The sequence below is a fragment of the Trachemys scripta genome, chromosome 4 (assembly GCF_013100865.1).
Source record: "Trachemys scripta elegans isolate TJP31775 chromosome 4, CAS_Tse_1.0, whole genome shotgun sequence".
Lineage (NCBI taxonomy): Eukaryota > Metazoa > Chordata > Testudines > Emydidae > Trachemys > Trachemys scripta.
In genome coordinates this window covers 42,503,244-42,529,072 of record NC_048301.1, presented here as the reverse complement: position 1 = coordinate 42,529,072, position 25,829 = coordinate 42,503,244, and the positions used below count along the sequence as shown (strand labels likewise).

At 39.2% G+C, this 25,829-nt stretch overlaps 1 protein-coding gene across 2 annotated transcripts in view; it reads left to right on the top strand.

The window, feature by feature from the left end:
* YLPM1 (YLP motif containing 1) overlaps nucleotides 1-24,162 on the top strand; it is a 58,014-nt gene extending 33,852 nt beyond the window's left edge. Inside the window, exons 8-21 of one of the 2 annotated variants that reach the window (XM_034768519.1) lie at nucleotides 3,328-3,420; nucleotides 3,646-3,829; nucleotides 4,006-4,151; nucleotides 5,353-5,507; nucleotides 6,322-6,384; nucleotides 6,787-6,906; nucleotides 7,231-7,407; nucleotides 7,664-7,747; nucleotides 8,018-8,101; nucleotides 9,638-9,724; nucleotides 13,159-13,210; nucleotides 18,774-18,904; nucleotides 22,151-22,331; nucleotides 22,718-24,162. In XM_034768519.1, coding sequence (XP_034624410.1) covers nucleotides 3,328-3,420; nucleotides 3,646-3,829; nucleotides 4,006-4,151; nucleotides 5,353-5,507; nucleotides 6,322-6,384; nucleotides 6,787-6,906; nucleotides 7,231-7,407; nucleotides 7,664-7,747; nucleotides 8,018-8,101; nucleotides 9,638-9,724; nucleotides 13,159-13,210; nucleotides 18,774-18,904; nucleotides 22,151-22,297 — 1,523 coding nt within the window. In that variant the 3' untranslated portion in view covers nucleotides 22,298-22,331; nucleotides 22,718-24,162. Of the gene's footprint in view, nucleotides 1-3,327; nucleotides 3,421-3,645; nucleotides 3,830-4,005; nucleotides 4,152-5,352; nucleotides 5,508-6,321; nucleotides 6,385-6,786; nucleotides 6,907-7,230; nucleotides 7,408-7,663; nucleotides 7,748-8,017; nucleotides 8,102-9,637; nucleotides 9,725-13,158; nucleotides 13,211-18,773; nucleotides 18,905-22,150; nucleotides 22,332-22,717 lie in introns of those variants that run through there. The other variant, XM_034768520.1, reaches the window with a different exon arrangement.
* The last annotated feature ends 1,667 nt before the right edge of the window (nucleotides 24,163-25,829 follow it).

Sequence of the window (25,829 nt, the reverse complement as noted above, 5' to 3'; positions counted from 1 at the left end):
AGCTGCCCAAGCGCTCCAGCTTCGGGCAGCCCCCATGCCTCCGGACCCTGCGCCGCCGGAGCAGAGCAGCTGGAGCCCGGGAGGGGAAGTGCCCAGCTGGCGGCTGGGGTCCGGAGGCAAGGGGGCTGCCTGAAGCCAGTAGCGCTCGGGCAGCTCGGCTCTTAAATAGAGCCGAAGAGTCAGGGGAGGAGCAGACCAGCTGTGGGAGGGGAAGTGCCCGGACGGTATTTTCCCAGACATGTTCGGCTTTTTGGCAATTCCCCCGGATGGGGGTTTGATTACCAAAAAGCTGGACATGTCTGGGAAAAACCGGACGTATGGTAACCCTAGCTAAACTCCTTAAGGAAGGAAATCTACTGCCTTGGGAAAATGACCCACCAGTTCAGTTTTAAAACTGAGCTGCTTTTCAGCTACTTTTTTAGTAGTTTGTACTTTTATGGGGTTTTTTGTTAGGCTATAAAACAACCAGAAACAGACTGTTAGCCACTACAGTAGATAAAACTGGGCTATGTTAAAAACAAAACAAAACAAAACAAAAAAAACATAAGCTCCCTTGTTGTCTGTGCCCTGACCAACTATTTCCTGCAGTCCAGATCTGTGCCTTCCTGCTTGTGTTTTAGGCTTTTTCGCAGCTGTAACCTTCCAGTTTGTGCTGCTGACCCTAGTCTCTTCAGCCAGCGACCATTTCTGGGAAAGGAAGAGAGGGTGTAGAGTGGCATTACTCTCCCAGTGATCCCTGTTTGAATCACTCCCTCCTTTCTTTCCATTGTCTTGTAGAGTGTACAACACATTTTAACTTTTGACAATTAAACTCTCCTTTCCTATCATTTCAACGTAGTAAAAGATGTTTCAATTATTTTCAGTAAAATATTTGGTTCTACTCACAAAACTTTCAGTCTTGAAACAACTAGCTCTTTAAGAAAAAATTAACTTTTAAAAATTGCAGCTGCTTTGAATTACGCAAATGCTATAAAGACTCTTCCTATTTAAATATTTTTACATCCATGTAACTTCAACAGGCAAGGACAAAATATTTTTAATTAAAAATTTGAAAATGCACAGTTCTGAGATGAGATTTTGTGTTGAATTTGAGCCATAAACTTTTAAACTCTCCTAGGAATCCAGGGTTTTGGTGCACTGTATTTTTCTGCAGAAGAATTAAATTCCACTCTAATAATACAATAATAAAAGGACTTCACTGCAGTCCTGTTTGTTTCACCACTGGCCTCGAGTGGTATACACCTAGAAACAGAAATGTAGACATTGGCTTAACTATAGCATTGCTAGGGAGTTCCTTTCTGTTTGTACTGCTCTCCTGAGAAGTTTAGCTAGCTCTTTTCTATATCTTTAATGGAATTAATGAAAAAATTATATATCTGGGGAAAAATACATTGGAACATAAGAACGGCCATACTGGATCAGAACAAAGGTCCATCTAGCCCAGTGTCCTGTCTTCCAACAGTGGCCAATGCCAGATGCCCCAGAGGGAATGAACAGAACAGGTAATCATCAAGTGATCCATCCCCTGTCGCTCATTTCCAGCCTCTGGCAAACAGAGGCTAGGGACACCATCCCTGCCCATCCTAGCTAATAGCCATTTATGGACCTATCCTCCATGAATTTATCTAGTTCTTTTTTGAATCTTGTTATAGTCTTGGCCTTCACAACATTCTCTGGCAAAGAGTTCCATAGGTTGACTGTGTGTTGTGTGAAGAAATACTTCCTTTCATTTGTTTTAAACCTGCTGCCTATTAATTTCATTGGGTGACCCCTAGTTCTTGTGTTATGAGGAGGAGTAAATAACACTTCCTTATTTACTTTCTCCACACCTGTCATGATTTTATAGACCTCTATCATATGCCACTTAGTCATTTCCTTTCCAAGCTGAAAACTCTCAATCTTATTAATCTCTCCTCATACAGAAGTTGTTCCATACCCCTAATAATTTTTGTTGCCCTTTTCTGAACCTTTCCCATTCCAATATATCTTTTTTGAGATGGGGCAACCACATCTGCACGCAGTATTCAAGATGTGGGCTAACCATCAATTTATATAACAGCAATGTGATATTTTCTGTCTTACTATCTATCCCTTTCTTAATGATTTACAACATTATGTTAGCTTTTTTGACCGTTGCTGCACATTGAGTGGATGTTTTCAGAGAACTATCCACAGTGATGCCAAGATCTCTTTCTTGAGTGGTAACAGCTAATTTAGACCCCATCATTTTATACGTATAGTTGGGATTATGTTTTCCATTGTGCATTACTTTGCATTTATCAACATTAAATTTCATCTGACATTTTGTTGCCCTGTCACCTGTTTTGTGAGATCTCTTTGTAACTCTTCACAGCCTGCTTTGGACTTAACTATATTGAGTAGTTTTGTATCATCTGCAAATTTTGCCACCTCACTGTTTACCCCTTTTTCCAGATCATTTATGGATATGTTGAGTAGTACTGGTCCCAGTACAGACCCCTGGGGAACACCACTATTTACTTCTCTCTGTTCTGAAAACTGACCATTTATTCCTACCCTTTGTTTCCTATCTTTTAACCAGTTCCCTCTTTTCTCACTTAAGAGCCTTTGGTGAGGGACCTTGTCAAAGGCTTTCTGAAAATCTAAGTACACTATATCAACTGGATCACCCATGTCCACATGTCTGACTCCCTCAAAGAATTCTAGTAGATTGGTGAGGCATGATTTCCCTTTACAAAAACCATGTTGACTATTCCCCAACAAATAATGTTAATCTATGTGTCTGACAATTCTTTTCTTTACTATAGTTTCAACCATACTGGTTGCCTGGTACTGAAGTGAGGCTTGCTGGGATCACCTCTGGAATGCTTTTTAAAAATTGCTGTCACATTAGCTATCCTCCAGTCATTTGGTACAGAAGCTGATTTAACTGATAGGTTACAAACCACAGTTAGTAATTCTGCAATTTCACATTTGAGTTCCTTCAGAGCTTTGGGTGAATACCATCTGGTCCTGGTGACTTATTACTGTTTAATTTATCAATTTGTTCCAAAACCACCTCTAATGACACCTCAATTTGGGACAGTTCCTCAGATCTGTCACCTAAAAATTTAATTAATTAGCTTTTTCTTATGTGAGTAGTTTGTTGCTCTGAATGGTATTCAGTTAACATTAACATAGCACAAATGTTCTTTATACAGCAGGTCACTAATATATACTTTGGCCTAGTTACCCTCTGATCACTTTGAATGTCACTATGTCATTGCTTTTAGAGAGAGGAGGAGATGGATAAGGGATGCAATTTGGAACACTATCCTTACTTATTTTCTTGTCAAATTTCTTTACCAGATATAACCACCAGTAAAGTTGAACAAATTCCCTATGGGGAGAGAATAACTCTGCGTCCAGAACCTCTGCCTGAGAGACAACCATTTCCAAAAGGTAGGCACTGCTTGGCTAATTCTGATATCCTTTGAGAAAGTAGGCAAGCATCACGTGGATAGCTGAGAACACTAGACTTGTTCCGTGTTGGAGATTGTGTGCTGCTTTCTTCTTTTAGAAGCCCGTAACTATAACATTATTCCTATGCTTTTCCTGTTCCCTTGGAGTTTTTTTAAGGTTGGCTTATATTTTTGTAGTTCAGATTTTGGGGGTTTCGTTTTTCAGACCATCAAGGCCAGCGGGATCGTTACAACAGAGAGAGGGATCGTGAGTCTTACTTTGAGCGCCAAGGCAATGCTAACACAGATTACCGAGATTTTAAAAGGGAGCGGGAGCTGCACAGAGACAGAGGCTCAGGAGACTATGATCGAGAGAGGTTTGAGAAAGAACGCCATGTTCGAGAGGACAGGTATGCAGCGCAGGACAAGCTGGATCATAGTTGCATCCACATGATTGATGCTGTATAAGGTGCTGTCAGACTCAATTTCGTTTGAAGGACATATGTTTGTATACTGATTGGGAATTCAGAGCTGTGCTCTAAAGTAGAAATCCGAGAGCTATACAAAATGCTGTCTCTTCTGGCAGGGCACCTCCAACTGGACCTTCAAGGACTCAGTCTTACCGTGACAAGAAAGACCATCCCTCCTCAAGGCGAGGGGGCTTTGAAAGACCATCATATGAACGAAAGCCTGATCGCCCGACCTATGATCATGGACCTTCCATGTTTGGAGGTATAGTTCCTTAGCCCCAAAGTAATACTACAGTGTTGGGAAAATGAAACCAGGAAGGTAGGATCACAAGAAGATGAGCTTGATAGTTGTATGACTTCATTGAGGATATAAATGTTAGTGGCATTTATCTGGGCAGTGTCTTGTCTTGTTCTTGTGATCTTCTGTCTCTCACTGGCTATGAGATCTAGAAAGTAGCAGGGAGATATTTTGCCCACCAATTATACAAATGTCTGATCAGAATTGCTTAGGACTGCAATTTTGGCTCACTTGGTATTGACATCTGTAAAGTCTGACATCCGACATTAAAAGTGTAACACTATTTCAAGACCCTGTATGATCATATGCAGTAATCATGATTCCATGGGATGAGCTGATTTGATTTCAGTTTTCAGAAGTCAGAGGGAGGAGGTTATGAGAGTCCACACCTCTCAAAAGCAAGAATCCCACAGATCAATATCGTGTAATAAGAATGATAAACTGTCCATCTTGGACTTATAATAAACTCAGCACGGTGGTGTCTGCGCACCTGAGTGGAAGTGAGTCAGAACAAACCTATCAGAACCACCTGGGAGGTTTTAGGACTTTATCACATCCTTATGTAGTATGGATTCTAATAAAATAATTTCCCATGGTATTCCGAGTAGGGTCTGACTTCTTTTCCCTGCTTTGCAGAATTGTGAATTAATCATAGACATTACAAAGACCAGTCCGTTTTCCTTGTTTATACGGACTGAATAAAGATGCTTAGCATTTATATAGGGGATTTACATATTCAAAGCATTTTATAAACATTCATTAAGCCTCAGAACTCCCCTGGAATGTAGGTCATTATTATCCCCATTTTTCAGTTTACAAAGAGGTTAAGTGACTTTCCTAAGGCCACAGAGGAAGTCACTGGCAAAGTTGAGACTTGAACTAAAATCTTGTATTCCAGTCTTGTTCTTCTTTGACTAGACCATTCCGCCTTTTGGAAATATGGTCATATTTCTGTCAGTCCAGATTTTCAGTTTTTTATGGCATTGGTTAAATGGGACAGTTTTTGTCTTCTCCTCTACCAATCAGATCTTAAATAGAGACTAAAGCACACTGTCTCGAAAATCACTGGGGGTCTGTTAGAATCCTATGAACTGAGATTTCTGATTTAGATTTCTGATTTCAGTGAGCCGAGAAAATACTTGTGTGTAATTACCGAAATTTGTAGGTGATCGGAGAAATTACCCTGAGGAGAGGATGCCTATTTCAGCTCCATCAGTACCTCGCCAGCCACCCCCTGCTCCCCGGGTAGAGAGGAAACCAGAGTCTAAGAATGTGGATGATATTTTGAAGCCACCAGGACGGGACAGCAGGCCAGAGAGGGTGAGTAGCATGGAGTTGCTATCCATTCTGAAGGCAACAAGCAGTGTTAAGGGGCCTGTATTCTGATACATTTCCCATATGCAGTATGCATGTTTCTAAAGCAAATCTCTGCCCCATCTAAAGCCATTGAATAATTTGTGAGCCCCAAAATGGGGAGCAGATTGAACATCTAAAACATAACTTGTTAATTTTGGTGTTCTCATAGACCAAGTAAAGACTGCAGGAAATGGTTTGGAAAAAACGCTGTGCAGGTTCACTTTGGGAGAGCTCCAAGAAGGCTTTGCTGATGATACAAATAGAATAACACAACATAATCAGGTGGAATACATCTGAGATATAAACCTCTTGGATTTGGGAGTGCAAGAATAGGGTTCCTATTAATTGACTATATTTATGTGTTTCAGAATTCTTTCTGAGAGCAATGTTTGACTGTGTGGTATGTAGGAGGGATGGCTTGGCCATATGCTGTATAGGGAGGGGAAGAAAAAGTTGGTGTACATACATTGGCAAAGGATTGTATAGTTAAGGTAGGCTCATACTACAAACTTTATTTTAACAAATTCTATTCAATCTTACATTATAGGGCCAGATCTTCAGCAGGTGTCTGCTGAGGTTATGGTTCTGACTGGGCACAATAAAAACAGTTAAGGAACATGTCATAGTGCTGGCTCTGTTTTGTGATTCTGTATCCAATGGGTTTGCAATATTGTGAGCCAGAGCACATTGGTTGGTAGATAGGCCACATCCCATACTCAGGAGTTCTGTTGAATGCAGCCCCAAAAGTCATCTTTCTCTCATGCTGTCTTTATATCAGATTGTCATCATAATGAGAGGATTGCCAGGCAGCGGAAAGACACATGTAGCAAAGCTCATCCGGGTAAGTAGATAAATACCTACTTTTCTATATGTTGCCAGACTCTTAACTGTAAAACATCAGCTTATCTCTAGGAATGTGTCTCTAGGTGCACACTTCTTCTCTCCTTTCCTTCTATTTGTCCAGTGCACGGGGAGATCATATTAGGTCAGTCCCTTGGAAGAAGCAGTCTTGGATCTGGAAACTCAGATTCTAATTGCTTTAGATTCTAGTTCTTCAAATGATTGGGTATCCCCTTCCAGAACTCACGGGAAAGGCAGCTGGGATGACTAGTTGCAGGAGATAGTAAAATGTTCTTTTCTTTCTCTTACTGAATGTGGATCAGGTCACTGGGGTGTGCTCTGGGCATACTGAGGGCCCACATTATAGAATGGAAATGGAATTCCTTGGTTGTTTCCTTCCCAGGACAAAGAGGTGGAGTGTGGAGGACCTGCACCCAGAGTTCTCAGCCTGGATGACTATTTCATCACTGAAGTGGAGAAAGAGGAGAGAGACCCAGATACAGGGAAAAAAGTGAAAAAGAAGGTATACTCAGTTTGTGTCTCCATTGACTTAGGTCTTTGCTTGAGAAAGGAAGGAAAGGTGTATTTTTTAAAGGAGGCACATAACAATATAATTACAATTAGGGCTGGAACCTGCTGTTTCGATGCAATGGTGTTCTTTTGAACAAGGCATTTCTATGTGTGGACAAATTAGAGATAATCTGTGGGCAAGTTCTTTAGAAATCTACTTGCACAGGGAAGTTTGCTTCTGCTGCCCTTGTGCTCAATGGTTGTGATATCAGGATTTGAACTCCAGACATTTTAGAACTCCTGCTTTCTCCTGACCTGCTTTTTGTCCTGGACCCAGGTGATGGAGTATGAGTATGAAGCTGATATGGAAGAGACCTACCGCACCAGTATGTTTAAAACTTTCAAAAAGACCTTGGATGATGGCTTCTTCCCTTTCATTATCCTGGATGCCATCAATGACAGGGTGCGCCATTTTGAGCAGTTCTGGAGTGCAGCGAAAACCAAGGGCTTTGAGGTAATGATGTCAGGAGGCATTCACAGTCACTAGTACCTCTAAAACAATGAGCCCTCTTTAGGAAAATGAAACCAAATGGAACCCCCAGTTAGTCCTGCTGGTGTTCAGTATTAAAAGCTCACTCATGTATCAGTGTATACATCTTCTGCATGTGCAGCTCACACGTACATTCACTCTATAGGAAAACTGCTTTAGATAATAATATATTAATTTCCTGATTAGTTTATGGTGTCTAATACTAATTTTCTCTTTCTAGGTGTATTTAGCTGAGATGAGTGCAGATAACCAGACTTGTGCCAAGAGGAATATCCATGGACGCAAGCTAAAGGAGATCAATAGGGTAACTGTATATAGAAGTGGAGTCACAGGGGTTATTGAAGTTAGATTTCTTTGGGCTTTCAGGTCTATTGATGTTGGTGAAACCTCATTGTTTTAGAACAAATATATCCGTCACTCTTTTGAAGATGGGCCCATATTCCCTGTGATTATTTCAGTAGGATAGCTGCAATATAACTGTACTCAAGAAAGATCTGTTCACTCCTGATCAAAGACCCACTTTTTCGATGTTGTGTGTTGTAGGAAGTGCTTTATTTTGTATGTCTCTTGTTAGATGTCTGATCACTGGGAGACTGCACCACGTCACATGATGCGCTTGGACATTCGTTCTTTGTTGCAGGATGCTGCTATTGAAGAAGTGAGTGTCACTCTATTTGAATGAAGTGGAGAAAGTATGCATTTGTATTTATATTGAAAATGTAAATTACGGAAGCGAAGTTTTGTTATTATTTATTAAGTACCAGTAGTCTATTTAGCACTGTACAAACCAAATATTGTTAAGACTTACCCAGGCACAAGAACAACTTGAGGGATTTTACTGCTGCATTTGTGGAGACCATGCTCTCACTTCTTAAGAGAAGAGTGGAAGCTATTTTGTCCTCCACTGACTGTTGACTATCAGTTAAAGAGTATCTTGACCTTCTCTGAAGAAACTCAGCATTCCTGCAGGATTGTTGCAGCTGTGTAACTTGTTTAATTAGTGGGGTCATAAGTTTGAAAAATGTGAGCTTGGCAAAACCCCATTGATTCCTCCAAGTCCTTGCTTTGGGAAGTCCAGAGACTCTGTCACAGAAAACAAATATCTGGATCCAGACTTTGTGGCTGGAGAGGAGTACTTTGAGAGAAAAGCGTATTGCTCTCTGTGTACCAAGGGGAATTTACTTTGACATGCATCCTTGGCATTTTAGCTTTCTGTATTGCTGTAATCTTGTTAGTCAGATATTTTAGTAAGTCCAGAGATCTGGGACTACATTGGTGCACAAATCATGTACATTTTGAGTGCAGCACAGCTGTATGCTGACGTCAGAGCAGCTTTCATAGTGGGCTTAGAAACTCCTGAGCTGCGAAACTAGGAAAACAGAATTTATTCTTTTCAACTTAACAACTCAGGATTCCTTACAAACCATGAGGTCAACAATTCATTTTCCAGTCTACAAATACTAACGCTCTTGAAACTAGTAATCTCAAAGCCTGCGCTCTCAGGAAGAGAGACTTGGGTTTTATTCAATTTTAATATGGGCTTCCATTAATGGCGTCAGGAGCTGCAGACCCATTGAGAAGGTTTTATATTCCTTGATGTATATGTGAACATCAGCAAAGAGATGGGTCCCAAAAAGTAATCAGTTATATGGGCAAAGATGAATATGTGCATAAATTATTCCTGTATGTGATAATATTCCTCTGTTTTTTCCAAGGTATCTGTCACTCTGGTATCTAAAGTACTCCAAAGTAAAGACTGAGCATAGACATGTTGGCAGGTAGAGAGGGCATTTCCCAGTAGTATATAAGTTACAAGTTTGGGATCCTTGTAGAGACTTGAGGTTTTGACATGAATTTGTGTATAGTTTGCGAGTGTGTAAAATGAGAGAATATCTACTATTACAGGCTCCAGTAACATAAAAGGATATCTGTGGTGGAGAAGGTCTTGACTTCCCCTTACCAAATTCCCCGTTCTTTTCTGTGGCAAGAATAGAATCTGAAATGAAATCATTTCTGTAGGGAAGAAAATGGAGTCTGTCTCAATATATTGCACCAATATATTTGTCTGAATAAATCCCCTCATTCTATTTTCTCTTTGTTGGAGTTTGGGGTCTACTCTGCACTCTTTGGATAAGCAAGTAATACTTAGAAGTCAAGCAATGCAGCATAATTCTGTGCGTGTGTTTTGGACTAGGTGGAGATGGAGGATTTTGATGCTAATATTGAAGATCAGAAAGAAGAATCCAAGAAAGATACCGCTGAGGAAGAAGAAAGCGAACTGGTAGGAGATACCTCACCCATCTCCAACAAAGTATATTTTATTAAAATAACTAAAATCGAGTCTAACTGTTATAAATCCCAAACCTCTGCCACTCCCAGGAGTGTAATGCTAATACATACATTGTTTGTGATTGATTTCTTGTGCATGTCTGAGAGGATTTTAGTACTAAATCTTGGTCTGTTTTTCTTAATTGATTTAAAAAAAAATCAGGACTATATTTACTATGAATAGGAATAGTATTCTCATCCAAGCATGGTACCATGCTCCTGGCACGCATCTACAAGCTACAACCTCTGGAGCCTGCTTTTTGTAGACAATTCAAGTTGAAACTTCTCAGGTGGGGAAGGGGAAAGCACATGTACTGTTACATATGGAATACCCTGTGTAAGTACGAAGACGTGCAGAAACCTTGTGGTGCGAACAGAGTTTATTTAAGTTTAGCTTACTTAAACTTGCACTGTCTTACAAACTCTTCTTGACTAAAGTAGTGTCTGACACCACTTAATGCTGTACTTATCTCTTAGAAAGGTTTGGGAATAAGAATGTCGTCTTTGCCAAAGTGCACTCTCTTTGGTTGCTAATAATAGCTGATTACTCAGTCTTGAGGAGGTATATCATTCAGATAACTGAAACCTGGAGAGGGGGCTTTAAGCTTGGTTTTATTTGCTAAATATTTAAAAGGCCATGATGGCTTATAAATAAATGTAACTTCTTAGAGCTGTATCTACTCATTGCTTGATGAATTGTATGTGCCAAATCCTGGCTCCCACTACCAAAGAGCTAAATTGCAATTTAAAAAAAGGTAACAGTGATTCTGAGAGACACTGAGGCCTTTTTCCTGATGAAAGCTCACTATTCCTTAGGAATGGGGTCAGCGCTGATAGTTTCTAGAAGAGAAAGGAAATATAAAAGTTAAAGAAAAGATCTCCGTAGGCAGAGTAGAGATTAATAAACCTTTTTTCTATTGATATGACTCATTTATTCTCTTTACTAAGTTATCCTTTGACAGAGAGAATAAGTCTGAATAAAGTGTGATCAGGAGTTCCATCTAAAGACACTTCACTGTTTGCAGGAACATGGCTATTAACTTCTGATTGCTTGGAAATGGGCCATACCTAAAACAGATATTAGTGTCTTTAGTTTTCAGGAGCGCCCTGTATAAAAATATATATGTGTGTGTGTGTGTGTGTGTTTCCATTATGCAATACATATAACCACAGATTTGAGTTGCATAAATCAAGGAGAAAGCAGGGGGTTGAAAATTGAGCAAATTATTAATTAAAAACAGTCCAGATATAAATATGGCTTCCATTCAGAAACTCAAGAGGAAAAGCAGCAAAGAGTTATCTACTACAGTTCATCTCTGCTACTCTCTGATGTGGCCAATGTCAGAGAGTGGCATGCCAGACTAATACAGAAAGGTGGAACAGTCCACTGTCTTTGACATCTGTTGTCTTTTTGAGAGCAGTTGGTGGGAGTTCTTGCATTCATTTTGTTACACTTCCATTTTGCCCTCGGAGAAGGAGGGGTCAGAAGCACCTACCAACTGACAAATGTCCCTGAGAGACTGTCTTGCTCCAAAAGGTGACATCTGAATCTTGTCTTATACTAACTGAAGAAGGAGGATACGGTACAGATTCAGCACACAGTACACAGGGCATTTAATTCACACCATCATATAGGATGACCAGATGTCCCGATTTTATAGGGACAGTCCTGGTATTTGGGGCTTTGTCTTATATAGGTGCCTATTACCCCCCACCCCCGTCCTGATTTTTCACATTTGCTATCTGGTCACCCTACCATCATAGTCACTCATATGTTGATATATCAACTCTACTGGATTCTTTGAATAGTTGAAAAAAACCTTTCTTTTCTGTGCTTGATGGTATGAAGTATTGACATTTTTAATTCAGTGTTATTGTCAGCATATTGGTAAAACTAGTGCAAATAGTACAGTGTTCCATAAAATGTAATGTTCTAGTAGCAGATGAGCTTTTGAACAGGTTTTAATGCACAACTTACTAAAATATTTGATGTAAATATACATGTTCATTACAGTGTAATATTACAACACAGATGAGTTAGTTCCTACTAAATACATATTTGATTTAAAAGACTACTTGCAAATTAAAATACATAATCTGTAGTAAACTAGAAATCATTCTTAAAATGCTGAAACTATAACTAGATAAAAGTTAGAATGGTATAAAAAATTCAGAAGAGTCATGCTGTGGTGTATGTAAATACAATATATGCAACAGCAGCATCTCTCTCAAGAATGATATACTCTAATCTAGTAGTCAGCCTGTATAGTGCCAGTATACCCTAATATCTATAGAGAAAGCTTATAAAGAGAGTAGAAATGGAGTTTAGTGTAATAAAATTGATCTAAGGATTGGGATTAATCTCTTGCTGAAACCTGTTTATAGTGATGCTTACCCCTTTCTAGAGAGAATAATACTTATAACAAGTTTCTCATACAATATGTTTCAATATGTTGGTTTTTTAAGATGACTACATAGAATCATTAAATAGTATAACAATTTAAGCAGCTGAAACTGGAGTATGTGAGAGATCATGGACAAATAGTATAACTAAATCCTTACTGAGAAAGCACTGTAAAATGGAAATACCATAAAAGAATAATCAAGTGGAAACTTGCAGAATTTAAAATTTTGAGTCACACGGAATAAAGTAGCTGGATACTTTATTACATATAAAATGTGTTCTTTCTGTTATTGATACAATAGTTGTATTTGTATGACCAGCAGTGTTTGAACTATGATACATTTGCAGTTTTTCAATAAGCAACTTTTTTTAGTGTTTATATCTCATGATTCAACAAAATCTAACTCTAATTTAAACTGGTAAAACCTTTTTTATAAAAAAGGATTTACCATTTAATGTTAGAGTCCATACTAAGTTGACCTTGCATACTAAATTTTTGTTTGTTCCTTTAATAGGAATATTCAGTGAAGTCTGGCTGTAGTGAATTGTTCTGGAAATACATTCTTAAGAGCATATGGCTAATGTAATTTTTTTTGCAGTTGTATTTGTAGTGCGTTGAATATTCTCAACACCTGATAATTTGTTACAAAACCTATGCCACTTTGGGTAATATAACATTTGGGTAATGTTGTAACTTTGCACACAGTTTCAGTACTATTGCTGTCTGTTAAATTTGTTCTGTGTTTGCAGAAGCAGCACTCTTGTAGCAATGCAAAAGAGCCACTAAAAGCACTGAATATAAAGTGGATATAGAAGTTCTGAAGTATCTAGTAACCTGGTTTCCCTTAGTTGCTATCTGTGAATTGCACTTTACCAAAAGAAATGTTTTAAACTCCCATTATAATGCTTTTTCCAGTTCAAAAGTGATATGTGTGTGTGTGTGTCTCTCTAATCCTTCGAGCTTCTCTCTGTGTGTGATTTAGGGTTACATTCCGAAAAGCAAATGGGAGATGGACACTTCTGAGGCAAAGCTAGGTGGGTATTTTTTTTCCCTGTTTTCTATAGTTGGTATCTGATGGTATGTGCAGAACTTAAATTTGCTTATTTGTGATGTTTTTCTTGCCAAAGACCAAATGGCTTGTATTGGTCTCATAGATGTGTATGTGAATCTACAAGACATTTCTCTTCCATGTAAAATGTAGGTTCTCTCTTCTGCGATAGTAAAGGTAGAGATAGTCTAATGTTCCTAGCCATAGCTGTTTTACACACTTTGACATAGAGTACGCATTTCCATACTGATGCTCATCCACCTGTTCAAGGAAAGTAGTTTGTTTAAAAAGAAAAAAAATGCAATATTTCATTCTTCCTCTATGTTGTAAATAGGCAACTGAATCCATTCACAATACACTACATTCATATTCGTGCTGCATACATTTTTTTCGTAAGTCTAAATTTTCAATTGAAAAAGTGTGTCTGTCTTGCAATATAGGTGTCGTGCTGGCTGAAGGAAAGGCTGGTGTACCCTACCCCTTCCATTTTCATTCAGTTTTACGAAGGCATCACAAAGGGGTTACAAACATAAATACTATACCTTATCCTGCTTCTGTTTTATATGTACTTTTTTTGAGCCAACAGGAGAATATGGTTAATTTAATAATCAAGGAGAGACAGTTTTTCCTTAAGAGAAATGTTGAGTAGGGAACAGTACTGGAGAACCGTCCAAAACTGTCATGTGACCAGATTGCACAAGCTCCATACTCTGAACCTGGTTCTGAATGATTCAGTCATAAATACTTCCTTTCAAAGATCTAGATATAAAAATTACTGTCAGCTGTTCAAATGAAATTCCTTGAGAGTTGTGGGACACTTTTCAGGGGATTCAGAATGGATCTTTCTGGAGTAGAAGGAGATGATTTTAACTCCACTACCATTCTCATTAATGTTGCTGTGCTGCTAGATGTTATTGGTTATAACTGATATTTCCATCAAAATCAGCAAGAGAAATGCAGGCACAAGGCCAAATGATGGAGATGTGTGCATGCAAAGGAATTTCCATTAATATGCAACTTTTGAGCAACAATGTTTCTTTCAGGAATGGTACTAAAACTGGATCTTAGAACGAACCTGAGTAAAAGGATCACTTTCAGTCACCTTTATGATAAAATAATAGATATCTGAAAGGGGATGTGTAGTGTAAATTTCAAAGAGAAAGTTCACTACATATAACTGCTTAACCCTCTGGACTGTGAGTCTGAGTATGGGATACATGCCTCTGTATTCTTTTTTTCAAACCCTAACTGCATCATAGAAATGGCACCAGAAGACTCGGTTTACATAAATGGCCTTTTGTCGCCTTCTGTTTGACTGCTTTGCTGCAGCATCTCTTCTGCTGCCACGTTCTCTTGATGAGCCGTTGAAATCCTGATGGAACATCTAGACTTCCTGATACCCTCAGCACCGCTGGATGAGCCTTTTCTCAGTATCTGAGGCCTGTCAAACAGCTAAGCAAATAAAGAAGAAACTCATTCTGAGGGTTGTGTGCATTCTTGCTGTAGAATTCACAACCCTGGTCCATTGTTAAGCTTATTTCTTAGAGCTTGCCGTGATAATTTTTAAGAAATGTTGCTTTGGAAATCATAGCGTAAAATACTGTGTGTGTGGTTAAAAAATTCAAAGTTGTTGGTTATCGTGTTATATTCCAAATAACTCTTGTTTTTCATTAAATGTGCATAAGAGGAACGGAAGTGTCCCATTACACACACCTAACGTTTTTAAACCTCCCCCCCCCAAAAAAAAATCCCTCAGTTACACACATTTTACAAATATCAAATACAGAAGCCTAAAATATGTATGATACATAGAACAATTAAACTGTTTTTTAAATATATATAATTCTTTGTGTAGCATCCCCAGCAAAACTGAGTATGGGCTGCAGCAGAAACTAACAAATAGAGATTTTTAAAATACTCTCCCACCCCCATTGTTAAATCTCACTAATAAAAAATAGAAGCAAAACAATTGTTTTTATAATCTGCTTTCTGGGTCATAAATCCAAACTATAAAAGTAATATAGGATCATCTCCACTTAACCCAAATATGTACAAATAAATGTATAATAAACTGCAAGGTTAAACTCCTTACAAAATGACTGTGTTAGCCACTGCTCTTGACATCAGCTGCACACATTTCTTGTAACTAGCTTTCATCAGGAACTCAGCTAACAGGACACCAGTATTCCACAGTCACCATGTCCTGTTGATAAAGAGGTCTCACCCTGGAAACAGACTGAATCTATCCCTGTTTTGATATAAATAGCCCCTTCCCCAATAAGACTAAATTCTACAAAAAGCTATAAAAAAAAACAAATATACTAAAAACAGGTATTACATTGCTACAAAGAGCCCTAAATCCCATTGTAATGGATGCTGTTTCCTAGAAGATTGCTCTATAAATTCAGGCATTGTCAGCCAAAACTGTGGTTAAAAAACCTTGCGTTTTGGGACTTAAAAGTGATTATATCTGATCCATCCTAGGATTTCCGGGGTAATGCTTGGTGAGCCATAGTTATTCCTAAGAGTCCATTTCAGCAGTGACTGATTAGCACTGTATACTAAATGGTATGTAAAGCTGTAATATAGATTTGTTGTTCCAGATTTGGGTTGTTTCCTGGGAGATGCTGGCCTGTCCAGCATGTTTACACCCCGTAGACAGGCTTTTACAGAGGTGCAAGGGTTTAAAGGCAGAATCTTAAGCCAAATACATTTCTTTGGTGGATTGGTTCACCCAAATCACTTGGCAGCTACAAATTCTGTTGTGCTTTCTATTTTTATTTATAAATATTGTTACAGATACAACAGAATTTTACTGGCTATAGTGTGTCATGGAGAATGTCTGAAATGTTGAGCTTTTGGCTGAACATACTTGTGACAGTCACCAAGAACATGAAAATCTCCTTGCCTCAGAGTTCTTGCTTTGGTTAATATTTATTCTGGCAGGGATGGTACATTCCTCTTCTGAATACTGTGCCCCTGCATACTGCTGCCCATTTTCCATACATGTTCTGGATACAACCACAGCCACATTTTTGTTTAAAATGTAACTACTGCTATATCAGTGTGCCCTTCTGTATTTGTGCAGCAAGTTCTTCCATTTACAGATTACAGAAATGGGCTAATGCTTGTTGTCTTGATTGATGTACAACTGCCTCTTTGAGTATATTATTTAAAAGTATGGTTTAATAGTACAATGTTCAGACCTCAAAGAAGGAGAGACTAACTTCACAATATCTGAAGTTTTATCTGCACTGTAAAACTTTATTCTAGGATGCAAATAACATTTCACTCACTCCACTATCAGTTGTTGCATAAAAAATATGAAAACCATTTTTTTCCATAACTACCATTACGGGCTCCATATTACAAAGTGAAACCTCGTCTCATAACAAGGAACTCTTCTGAGTTGATGTGCCGAGAATCTTTGCAATAGGACTTTCAGAATGCTTCAAGGAGTGTCTGCTCTGGGGGCACCTCTGGACATACCTTGAAGTACCACGGCATGGATGGAAGCAGATCTCCCTGGAAGGGCAGCCAACTTCAAACACAAAAGGAGATTAAATTTAAAAACATACTCTATACTGAGATAATGGAATCCTTAAAAGAAGGATTATTCAAACTGACAGTGCAGTCCTTAACTCACCTTTTTACATTTGAGTGTTGCAAAACTTTCAGGTACTGATTTGCAACTCTTGTCATACACAGGCGAAGTGGGAGAATTAACTCTTTCATGCTGGTGATCAGATGTTCTTACTACTTGCACATTGCATCAGAAAATTCTGATTTGCAGTGGGAAAGTGTTGATATGACTGCCTTATCAGAGTTCCTCGATTTCTCCATTTGTCACAGTTTAAATGTTCCTAAATGTGTGTGCTGCTCTCCTTTTCAATGCTGTTTATTCTGGAGCTCCTTATGATAGCAGTGGTCTCTGTTGAGTAATTTGTGAATAATACTAAATGGGCTTGGAAGTACCTTTACTGCTGGAGCAATATAAAGGAATTTCCCATGCCTAGAGTTTCTCTCCTGAAAGGAGATGGCATCTCTCTATGGAGCCGTAGTTACAAATTGGGCATATTTGACTTTGCATTAAGTTTCTTCTTTTATTCTTTGTAACTATTAGCACTTCAGGAAAGCAGATACAGCTGTTCTGTGTTGATTTTTAACTGTAGTGTCTTTGTGGAGGGGATTCAAAAATGCTTTGCTTGGGCAGATGAAAGATTTGAATCTGTCCCAATTAAATGGGGCATAATGGATTCTTGAAAATTCTAGCATTGAATGAGGGAGGGATTACTTTATTGTTTGGCATGTGAAGTTTTTCTGAAGTATGCACAAGTCACCATTCGTTTTTTTTGTTTTCATGACCTCCAGTACTACTCTGCTCTTTGCTATTTTAAATAAAACAAAATTCATCTACGTACTGAAATTCTTTGGATGCACATTTTTAGACTGTCCTTTTCTGTTGCCCAGCAAATAGGCTGCTTTGTATTTGATTCGTTTCAGAGATCTCCTGTTGGTTAATTTAATAACCTTAGTGACTTCTGAGCTAGTGTCACTGTCATCACTGGCAACGGTTTACAGAGAACACCAAATAACTGTAAAAAGTCACTCTATATATACTTTAACATGGCAATGATTATAGAAATTGTTTAAAATGTAGGGGCAACAAACTTACAACATGACATTATGAACCAGTGAGTAAACACCAACGGAAAAAATTATTTTTAGCTCTGTAAAGCCAGTTTCATATCTTTGCACCTATTAATCCTTAACCTTATGTACTTTGTCTCATTACCACTAGCGATCTGCTTCAAATAAGTGGCCAAAAAGAGGAAGTTCTTATAATTCAATAAATGTCATCTTGTTTCACCTCATCTCTCAGGCTGGTCACTCTGGTTCAGTAAGCAACAGAAGAAAAAAGTGACCTTTGGACAAACTTACTTCTAGAGCATTCGTGTGTGTGAGACCTCTCACACCATGAATAATACCAGATTCTGAGTCTTTCTGCAGTCCCAGGATTTTGTGTTTAGTAGAAACATACTTCAAAAACTGCTTACTTATACAGTCCTTAGTAGGTCTAACAGTTTGATGGACACCAAGTTCCTGATATTGCATGTTATACTATGTTTGACACGGTATTAAACCCAACACTGGGAAGAAAATGTGTGGCATTAATATTGTGTTAAACTGCAGAATAGATGGGACTGCCATTCCACCAACAGCTTCCAGCAGCAGTGTTATGCCTGCTGAGCGTGGACTCTGAATGATGTGAACTTCCAGGAAGATATGTTTTCCTCCCTCATACAAACAACAACAGTGTTACTGACAAAATTAATATGAAAGATAAATAAAAGTTGGAAATGGGGGTGAGTCTTTAGAGCTGAAACAAACTAGAGATCATTCCACTCATCAACACAATCTGGATGTGCAAGTTCTGGTGCTGTGAAATACAGACTCATTCTTCTGAAAGTGTTCCCCCTCTCATCTTGTTTGTGTTTCTTTTACACAAATTTTCTCCTTTAACGCTGAGGCTCTGTGTTTGTTCTCAGACAAGCTGGATGGCTTGCGGACAGGCACAAAGAGGAAACGTGATTGGGAAGCAATTGCCAGCAGGATGGAGGATTATCTTCAGCTTCCAGATGACTATGATACACGTGCTTCTGAACCTGGCAAGAAGAGGGTAATAAACTTCATTAGTGCTTAATATCTCTAAAGGACTCATATAGCATTCTCTCTGTGGAACATAGTCTGCACCATTCATTCAGTTTGCCTGCATACAGGACCAGTGGGGACTCATTGTTTCATTTCATTGTTCCATTAGATGCCATGGCAGACTGTTTTTAAGGACATGGTCTTCCAAACACATACAGATTTGATATGATAAAATGAGCCATTGAAGATAGTAAAGATTAACAGCATATGTCTCAGATTTTGAGAGTTAGCAAAAAGATATGCCGTCCTTAAGGAAACATTCTATATAAAGATGCAGACTTTCAAGAGAAGTCATGGAGATGGGTATTCTGTGTATGGTGTATGTTTTGCGGGGGCACAAAAAGTATAGTATATAATGCAGAAAAAAGGCTAGGAAGTTTGTACTGTGTGTTGTATATTAGAGAAGAGGAAAATAAAACGGGTGTTATATATGTGATTATTATGATCTGTTAAAGTTAATCCATTTTTGTAGTAGGCTTTGTAACAAGGGTAGTGAAGGAAACAGCATGTGTTCTTAAATTCAGGGCAGGTTCAGTCTGAGTGATTTTCTTTGGTAAAGTAGGTTATGTATAAATAAAAATTGATCCTTTATCATCCCTGAATGTGTGCTGCTGCTTGAAATACTTCTATGAATGGAAAATAAAAATGCACGGAGACACAAGAATGTACAAATGTGCATGAGCATCACTTAAAATAATAATCTACCATAAAATTAGGTATCTGAGAATTAAGGTTGCTTAATTATATTTCCTGTGAAGACAGTCACTAAAAATCAAGGAAACTAACAGTAAAGTCATTTACAGCTATAGTCAACCAACTTGTCTTACTCCCCTAAGCATCAATAGAATATAGTCTGAGTCTTCAGCTCAACATCAAACTCCCTTTTAATTCCAACGTACATTCAATAACCCAAACTCTAATCTCAGCAAGATTAAGCTATATTATTCCCTATAGATGTGTATAATCATAGTGTCTATACTAATTGAGCATGGAAAAATGAGGTTGAAGTGCAGGTTGTGCATTTCAGAGGGAATGGGAGGAACTGGTTGTATACATTGTGGTTAGTTGTATGTTAAAACTGAAGAGTTTGTCATGGAGTTGAGGAGTTTGTAATTGTGTTTGGGTGATAAGATGTAAATTGAGGTTGGTGTGGATGTTAACACTGACCTTTCTAGTGATATCCTTAATTTTTAATGATCGTGTTAATAGAAAATGCAATTGAGCAACCTTTACTCTAAGCTAATTTTTGTGGCGCACATGTTTTGATTTTTTAAAAGTGTAGGTAGATGGATGAGGGGGTTAGTTTTGGCCAGTTGATCTGGGAGGAGTGGAGGTATTATGGAGTTTTTGGCAAGAAGATAAGATGGAGGTTGTGGACCAGGAATGGATTTAGCAGGAGAGTGATACTCAGTGTGAGTTTGTGCAGGGTGGCTAGAGGGAAAAATAAGTCTGGAGAAGAGGACCCGAGGTTTCTTCTGGTGAATGTCTTATGGTTTAACAGATAACTCTGTTCCAGTGGACCACTTCCTCACAAACCGTAAGAGATTTTCAGAGGTGAATGGGATTTGAGGGGGGGAGCAAGGTTGGGTAGCAGCTCTCCCTAGTTCCATCCCCACCAGGGCCCCTGTGTCGCTAAGCAAGGAAATACTATTTACATTTATTAACATTTTATTTGTATAAATATGAACATTTATACAAAATTAGTGGTAATAGAAATAAATGTAAAAGTTATTTCCTTGTACATTGGGTTAGCAGAATGAAGACATTGAACTAAGAAGGTTGGGGAACTGGGCTAGTAAGTGAGGGGTGGGCATTGGGGCCAATGAGTCAGCAGAAATCGGGATTGGAGGGCAGGATGGGGAAGAGATTTGTTCTTGAGGGTATGTCTGCACAGCAAAGAAAAACCCAAGGCTAGCCTGTGTCAGCTGACATGGGCTTGTGGGGCTCAGGCTACAGTGCTATTTCATTGCTGTGTTGACTTCCGGGCTCAAGAGCTCTGGGACCCTCTCACCTCGCAGGGTCCTAGAGTCTGGGATCCAGCCCGAGCCTGGAAGTCTACACAGCAGTGAAACAGCCCCGCAGCCTGAGCCCTGCAAGCTCGAGTCAGCTGGCTCGATGTCTAGTTGCTGTGTAGACATACCATGAGTTGCCTGCAGATACTGCTTCTGTAGCCCTATCATCACTCTTCCTGCCTTGTGTCCTGGTTACAACCCTCTCATTAGTTGCTTTTGTGCCCTCTTCTCGTTTCCCTCCCCTCCCCCCCCCATTCCATATATGCATGTATGTGTGGGTGAGAAGGTGACTGCAGAGGTCTGAACAGATCAGAGATGAAGATTGTGAGTGACTTTAAGAAGCCTTAGAGGAGGAAGTGGTAGTTATTAAGGTGGGACGGGACATAAATAAGCAGCTTAGCACAGTGGGTGAGATAGTGAAAAGGTTCATCCAGAAATGTTTCATAGAAGCCAAAGATAGAAAAGAACTATTTATTGTGACTCTCCTTCAGTCAGTGCAGGTTTGTTCCCTACAATATATCTTCCTCTACTTTGTCCAGTCAAGTTTTAAATGTCTCCAGTATGTAATTAAGCTTACAAGGTAGATGCAGAGAAGGATTATAGTTATGAAAAAATTGTAGCTCAACATTGTGGTATTGTGTTCTCTGTGCCATTTCATTTGGGACCAGGAGAATACTGACTCGCACACACTACGGTGGTGAACACTAAGAAGTAAGCCTATGTAATCCTTCCTTACAGAAGCACTGTTGTGTTCTGTGGCTTTCCCCCAGTATCCCTCAATCCCTTCACACAGAAGAATACTTTCCAATGGTCTCTTGTCTTCCTCTTGTTTCCTGTGAGCAGTAGACATCCAGCCATATTCTTCCTCTAAGCCTCAGAATAAATGCAGCCACTATGCTCTGAATCACAGAATTATTAGTGTTAAAATGGAAAAGACTTAATCATCTTGTCCATCCCCCAGCCAGTGCAAGATTTTTCTCTTCTCTGAGATACATTCAGGACATTCCCTTTTAAATGATGTAATTGGGGGGAACATCCACTGCTTCCTTTGAGAGAATGATTTGGGTCTTCAGTTTCAGAACCAAAATGATTGAGTGCAGGTTTAGAATTTTCTTTGTACACTAGTCTGTGAGGGAAAGACCTACTAGTGTTCCAGTGTTTATTCTTGAAGGTCTGTGTTACTGACATTGTGTTCTTCGTAGGTGAGGTGGGCAGACCTAGAAGAAAAGAAGGATGCAGACAGGAAGAGGGCCATTGGTTTTGTGGTTGGACAAACGGATTGGGAGAAGATCACAGATGAAAGTGGTCATCTTGCTGAGAGAGCCCTCAACCGCACCAAATATATCTGAGACAATTATTATGTGGAATTTTTGTACCTTTAAGGTAAGTGTTCCACCATTATACAAATTTAGTCTCACTGTTTTTTAAGAGTTGAGGATGAGATGAGCACACACATTGCTAGGGTTCTTCCTCCAGATATTCTTGTTTGGGGCCTTGAATGGTAGGTGGATTTGTCAGTTGTGCACATTCCTTGGTGTGTAATCTCCTGTGTGTAGCATCTCAAGATTGAAGGAAAAGGGGTATCAGCCTTCAAAATCTCCAAGCATTGTCAGTAATAAGAGTGTAGGTGTTCATGATAAGGACAACTGGAATATATGTCAGCTGGATACCTAGTTCTTCCAATTCCAGATTCTACATTATTGTATTTGAATTCTGACCATTTTTATTGATACATTTCTCAGTGTAACAGACTTTTCTTTTCTTTACAGGCCATTTACTTTGAGGAGAACTGAACCTGGCGTGGCATGAGCATCCTACATGGATCATGTCACTACCATCTTCACAGATTATTTTTGTTTCTTTTGTTGTTTTAGTTTCTGAAAGTTCCTTGAAATATTGGCAGGTGATAACCAGTGTCCCCAAAAGACATACAATTCTGCTGCACCTAAGCGAGAGAGTTTTCATTTTAATATTTTTTGGAGGGGAGGGGGAGGGTCAGTAGTTTTAGCTGCTATGCGTGGGGTAGGGTGGAAAAATTAGGCAGAGAATGTTTCCTCCACTGTACTGTAACAGAATGTCTGTATCACCTTTGCTTTGTGGCCATTCTCGTTTTATACTGTACGTACCTTGTAGCTTATTGTACTAGGAAGCAGAACAATAAACTTTCACTATAAACCCAGTGAGTTTGGTGGGCCATACAGCATGGGCCTTTCTCTTGGTGTTTGTTTTATCTTTTAAATGTGGTCTGTCTTCACATGTTGACAGAATGTTCAAAATCGCCGTCATCTGGAAGAGGCATCATGCTTCTATTTGAGTGCATGTCTTACCTGGGGACTCCAGGAGCCACCTGCTCTCCTCTTTGTAGCCAGCTGTTTTTTTAGGTCTTGGCTCTTGTTGGCCTACAGTAATTTTACATCTTCTCTGCCATCTTGGAGGGCAGCTGCTCTTTGAAGTGTTTTCTGGATTGTTAGTTTCTCAGCTGTTTTAAATTTCCATTGCTACCTGTGGGTTTGAATTTAATTCTGTGGTACTGAAATACTCCAGGTAGTAATGTGGAGTGTGAAAAAAGTTCCTTTATTGCTGAGTTTGAAATTAAACCAAGTAATGGAAAACTGTGAATGTGGGAAGCCCTCTCAATGGGAGCCCAGAAAGTCCCTGTGGTCACAATAGGTCATGTTGTCTATTCGACTCCCCATCAATGCATATTCATTCCCTTCACAAAATTTAATTTCACTTAAAAGTAGTGAAAACTTTCAGATCTAGAACTAAAGGATGCCTTGGTCTGGCCAAGAAATGGGCTTCACTTGATGTAAAAGATGGATTAAATAATTGTCCAAGTTGAGAACAACGGGGTAGGAGCTTTATGTACAATATCATTTGTCTCATCACTCATCCACAGTATTACAGATTTGCTAATGATCAAGTTGAATAGATCATTTTTGTTCTTTCTGGGTTTCCAAACCAAGGGCTTATGTTAAGACTTGTATGGAAAGAGAACATGCTAGATTATCTGAAAAATGTCTTAGTTGATGGTGAATTATTTGAAACTGCTGTCCTGTATACTTTTGAAGAAAGTGAAATTCTGAAAGCTTCTTCTGTGCTCCCTGTTGCTCTGCTGAGTGATTACATTGCAAATTGCTTCTAAGTTTATTAACCAGTCAAGACTGATGAGGGCATTGTTTGGTACATTAAAGTAGAGCCATTGTTTGTAATATTGAATGGTTTTTGTTTACCATTCTAATACAATTCTGTTTACTTGACATTTCTCAGCCTGATTCATTGTGTGCGAATGAAAGCTTTTCTCAGGGTGAACAACAGACTATCTGAATTTGACCTGAATGTATGTTTACATATAAGAAAATGAAGATCCTTGAATGCAATGCTGTTACACCAGAAGGTAACAAATGTGGATTTGTGTGTACACATCCCATAATACAGCAGTATTTACTTTCTGTTTTTAAATGTTGCAAAGTACGGTCTTTGAATTCTCACAGAGTTGGCATTGCACAAAGCAGTAATTGCCAAGAACTCCAGGAAATCAGAGGGCTTTTGTGTCCTTATGGAGATCAGTCAAGGCTTGTCTCAAAGGAGTTGCTTTCTCATTCCTCTGCATAGTGGCTACCAGAAAGATTCTACCAACTGGAGTCTGTTGTCCATAATAAATCTGGACTGCTGATGGTATTTCTTGAACTCATTTTGACTTCCTGTGCCATTTTGATGGGCTAGTTCTATATCCAGATGTTAAGAGCTGATGTTTTCACTATACCCTTCAGAATCAATCTGAATCAAGTTCTAACACTTTTCTTTCGCAGGATAAATAATTTTTCTGGCGTGTGCAAGAGTTATGGAAACAGATAGAGGGTGGCAGAGGGGATCACCGTGTCTCCTGTGTTCTCATGCAATTTGTAGCAGAACTGAGCAGCCAGCATCCAAGGAGGCCATGCTGTTTTTGTTCCCTTGGTCTGCATGCAAGGAAGGAGAGGCAGACAGGGAACACGTGAAGGGTTGCACTTGTAACCAGTCACATGTGACAAGAGATATGGCAAATGACAACTAACTGGAAGGGCAGTGCAAATTGAGTACAGTGTTTTCATTATGAAGAAGTTCTGTTGCAAGTGTTTGCCAATATCCTCAGAATATGTTGAATTTTTTTTCTGTTAGTCACATTGATGTTCTTTACAGGTACTATAATGCATCCAAGTCTACAGTAATTTTATGATCTTTGCCATCTGTGTTGCAGCATGATGGTAAGTTTGAGCACCCAGCAGATCAGCCTGGGGCAGATTGTTGGGAAGTGGCTCAGGAAGAAAGTATCATATCTGCATAATATCAGAGCATCAACCTCCACCATGTTCCATGCACTCCAGTCCTTCAGAGAATGAAGTAATCCAGCACTTTGAACTGCTCATCAGCACTGCTGGCAGAATTACAGATAGCTAGATTGTTGAATCCTTGGTCCATGCCCAGAGAATGTTGATGGTGATTGATTCAGAGCCTTCAGCTGTGGAATATGACAAAGTTGGATCCTCTTTGCTGTCCTATCCAGTATCCACAGGCAGCTTCTGGGACTTAGACCCCACACTGACACTGGACTCCTACAACATTGGGAATAAAAAATGCCTCCTACAATCTGTGGTTAACTAGGAGAATGCACCCCATTCTCTCAGATTATGACCTGGCTATGATCATAAATGCCTTTGTTAACTCCAGATTGTACTGTTGCAATGCAATGTAGCAGTGGTTTTCAACCTTTTTTCATTTGCAGACCCCTAGAAAATGTCAAATGGAGGTGTGGAGCCCTTTGGAAATCTTAAACATAGTCTGCAGACCCCCATGGATCCATGGACCACAGGTTGATAACCACTGGTTCTATGGTAATGA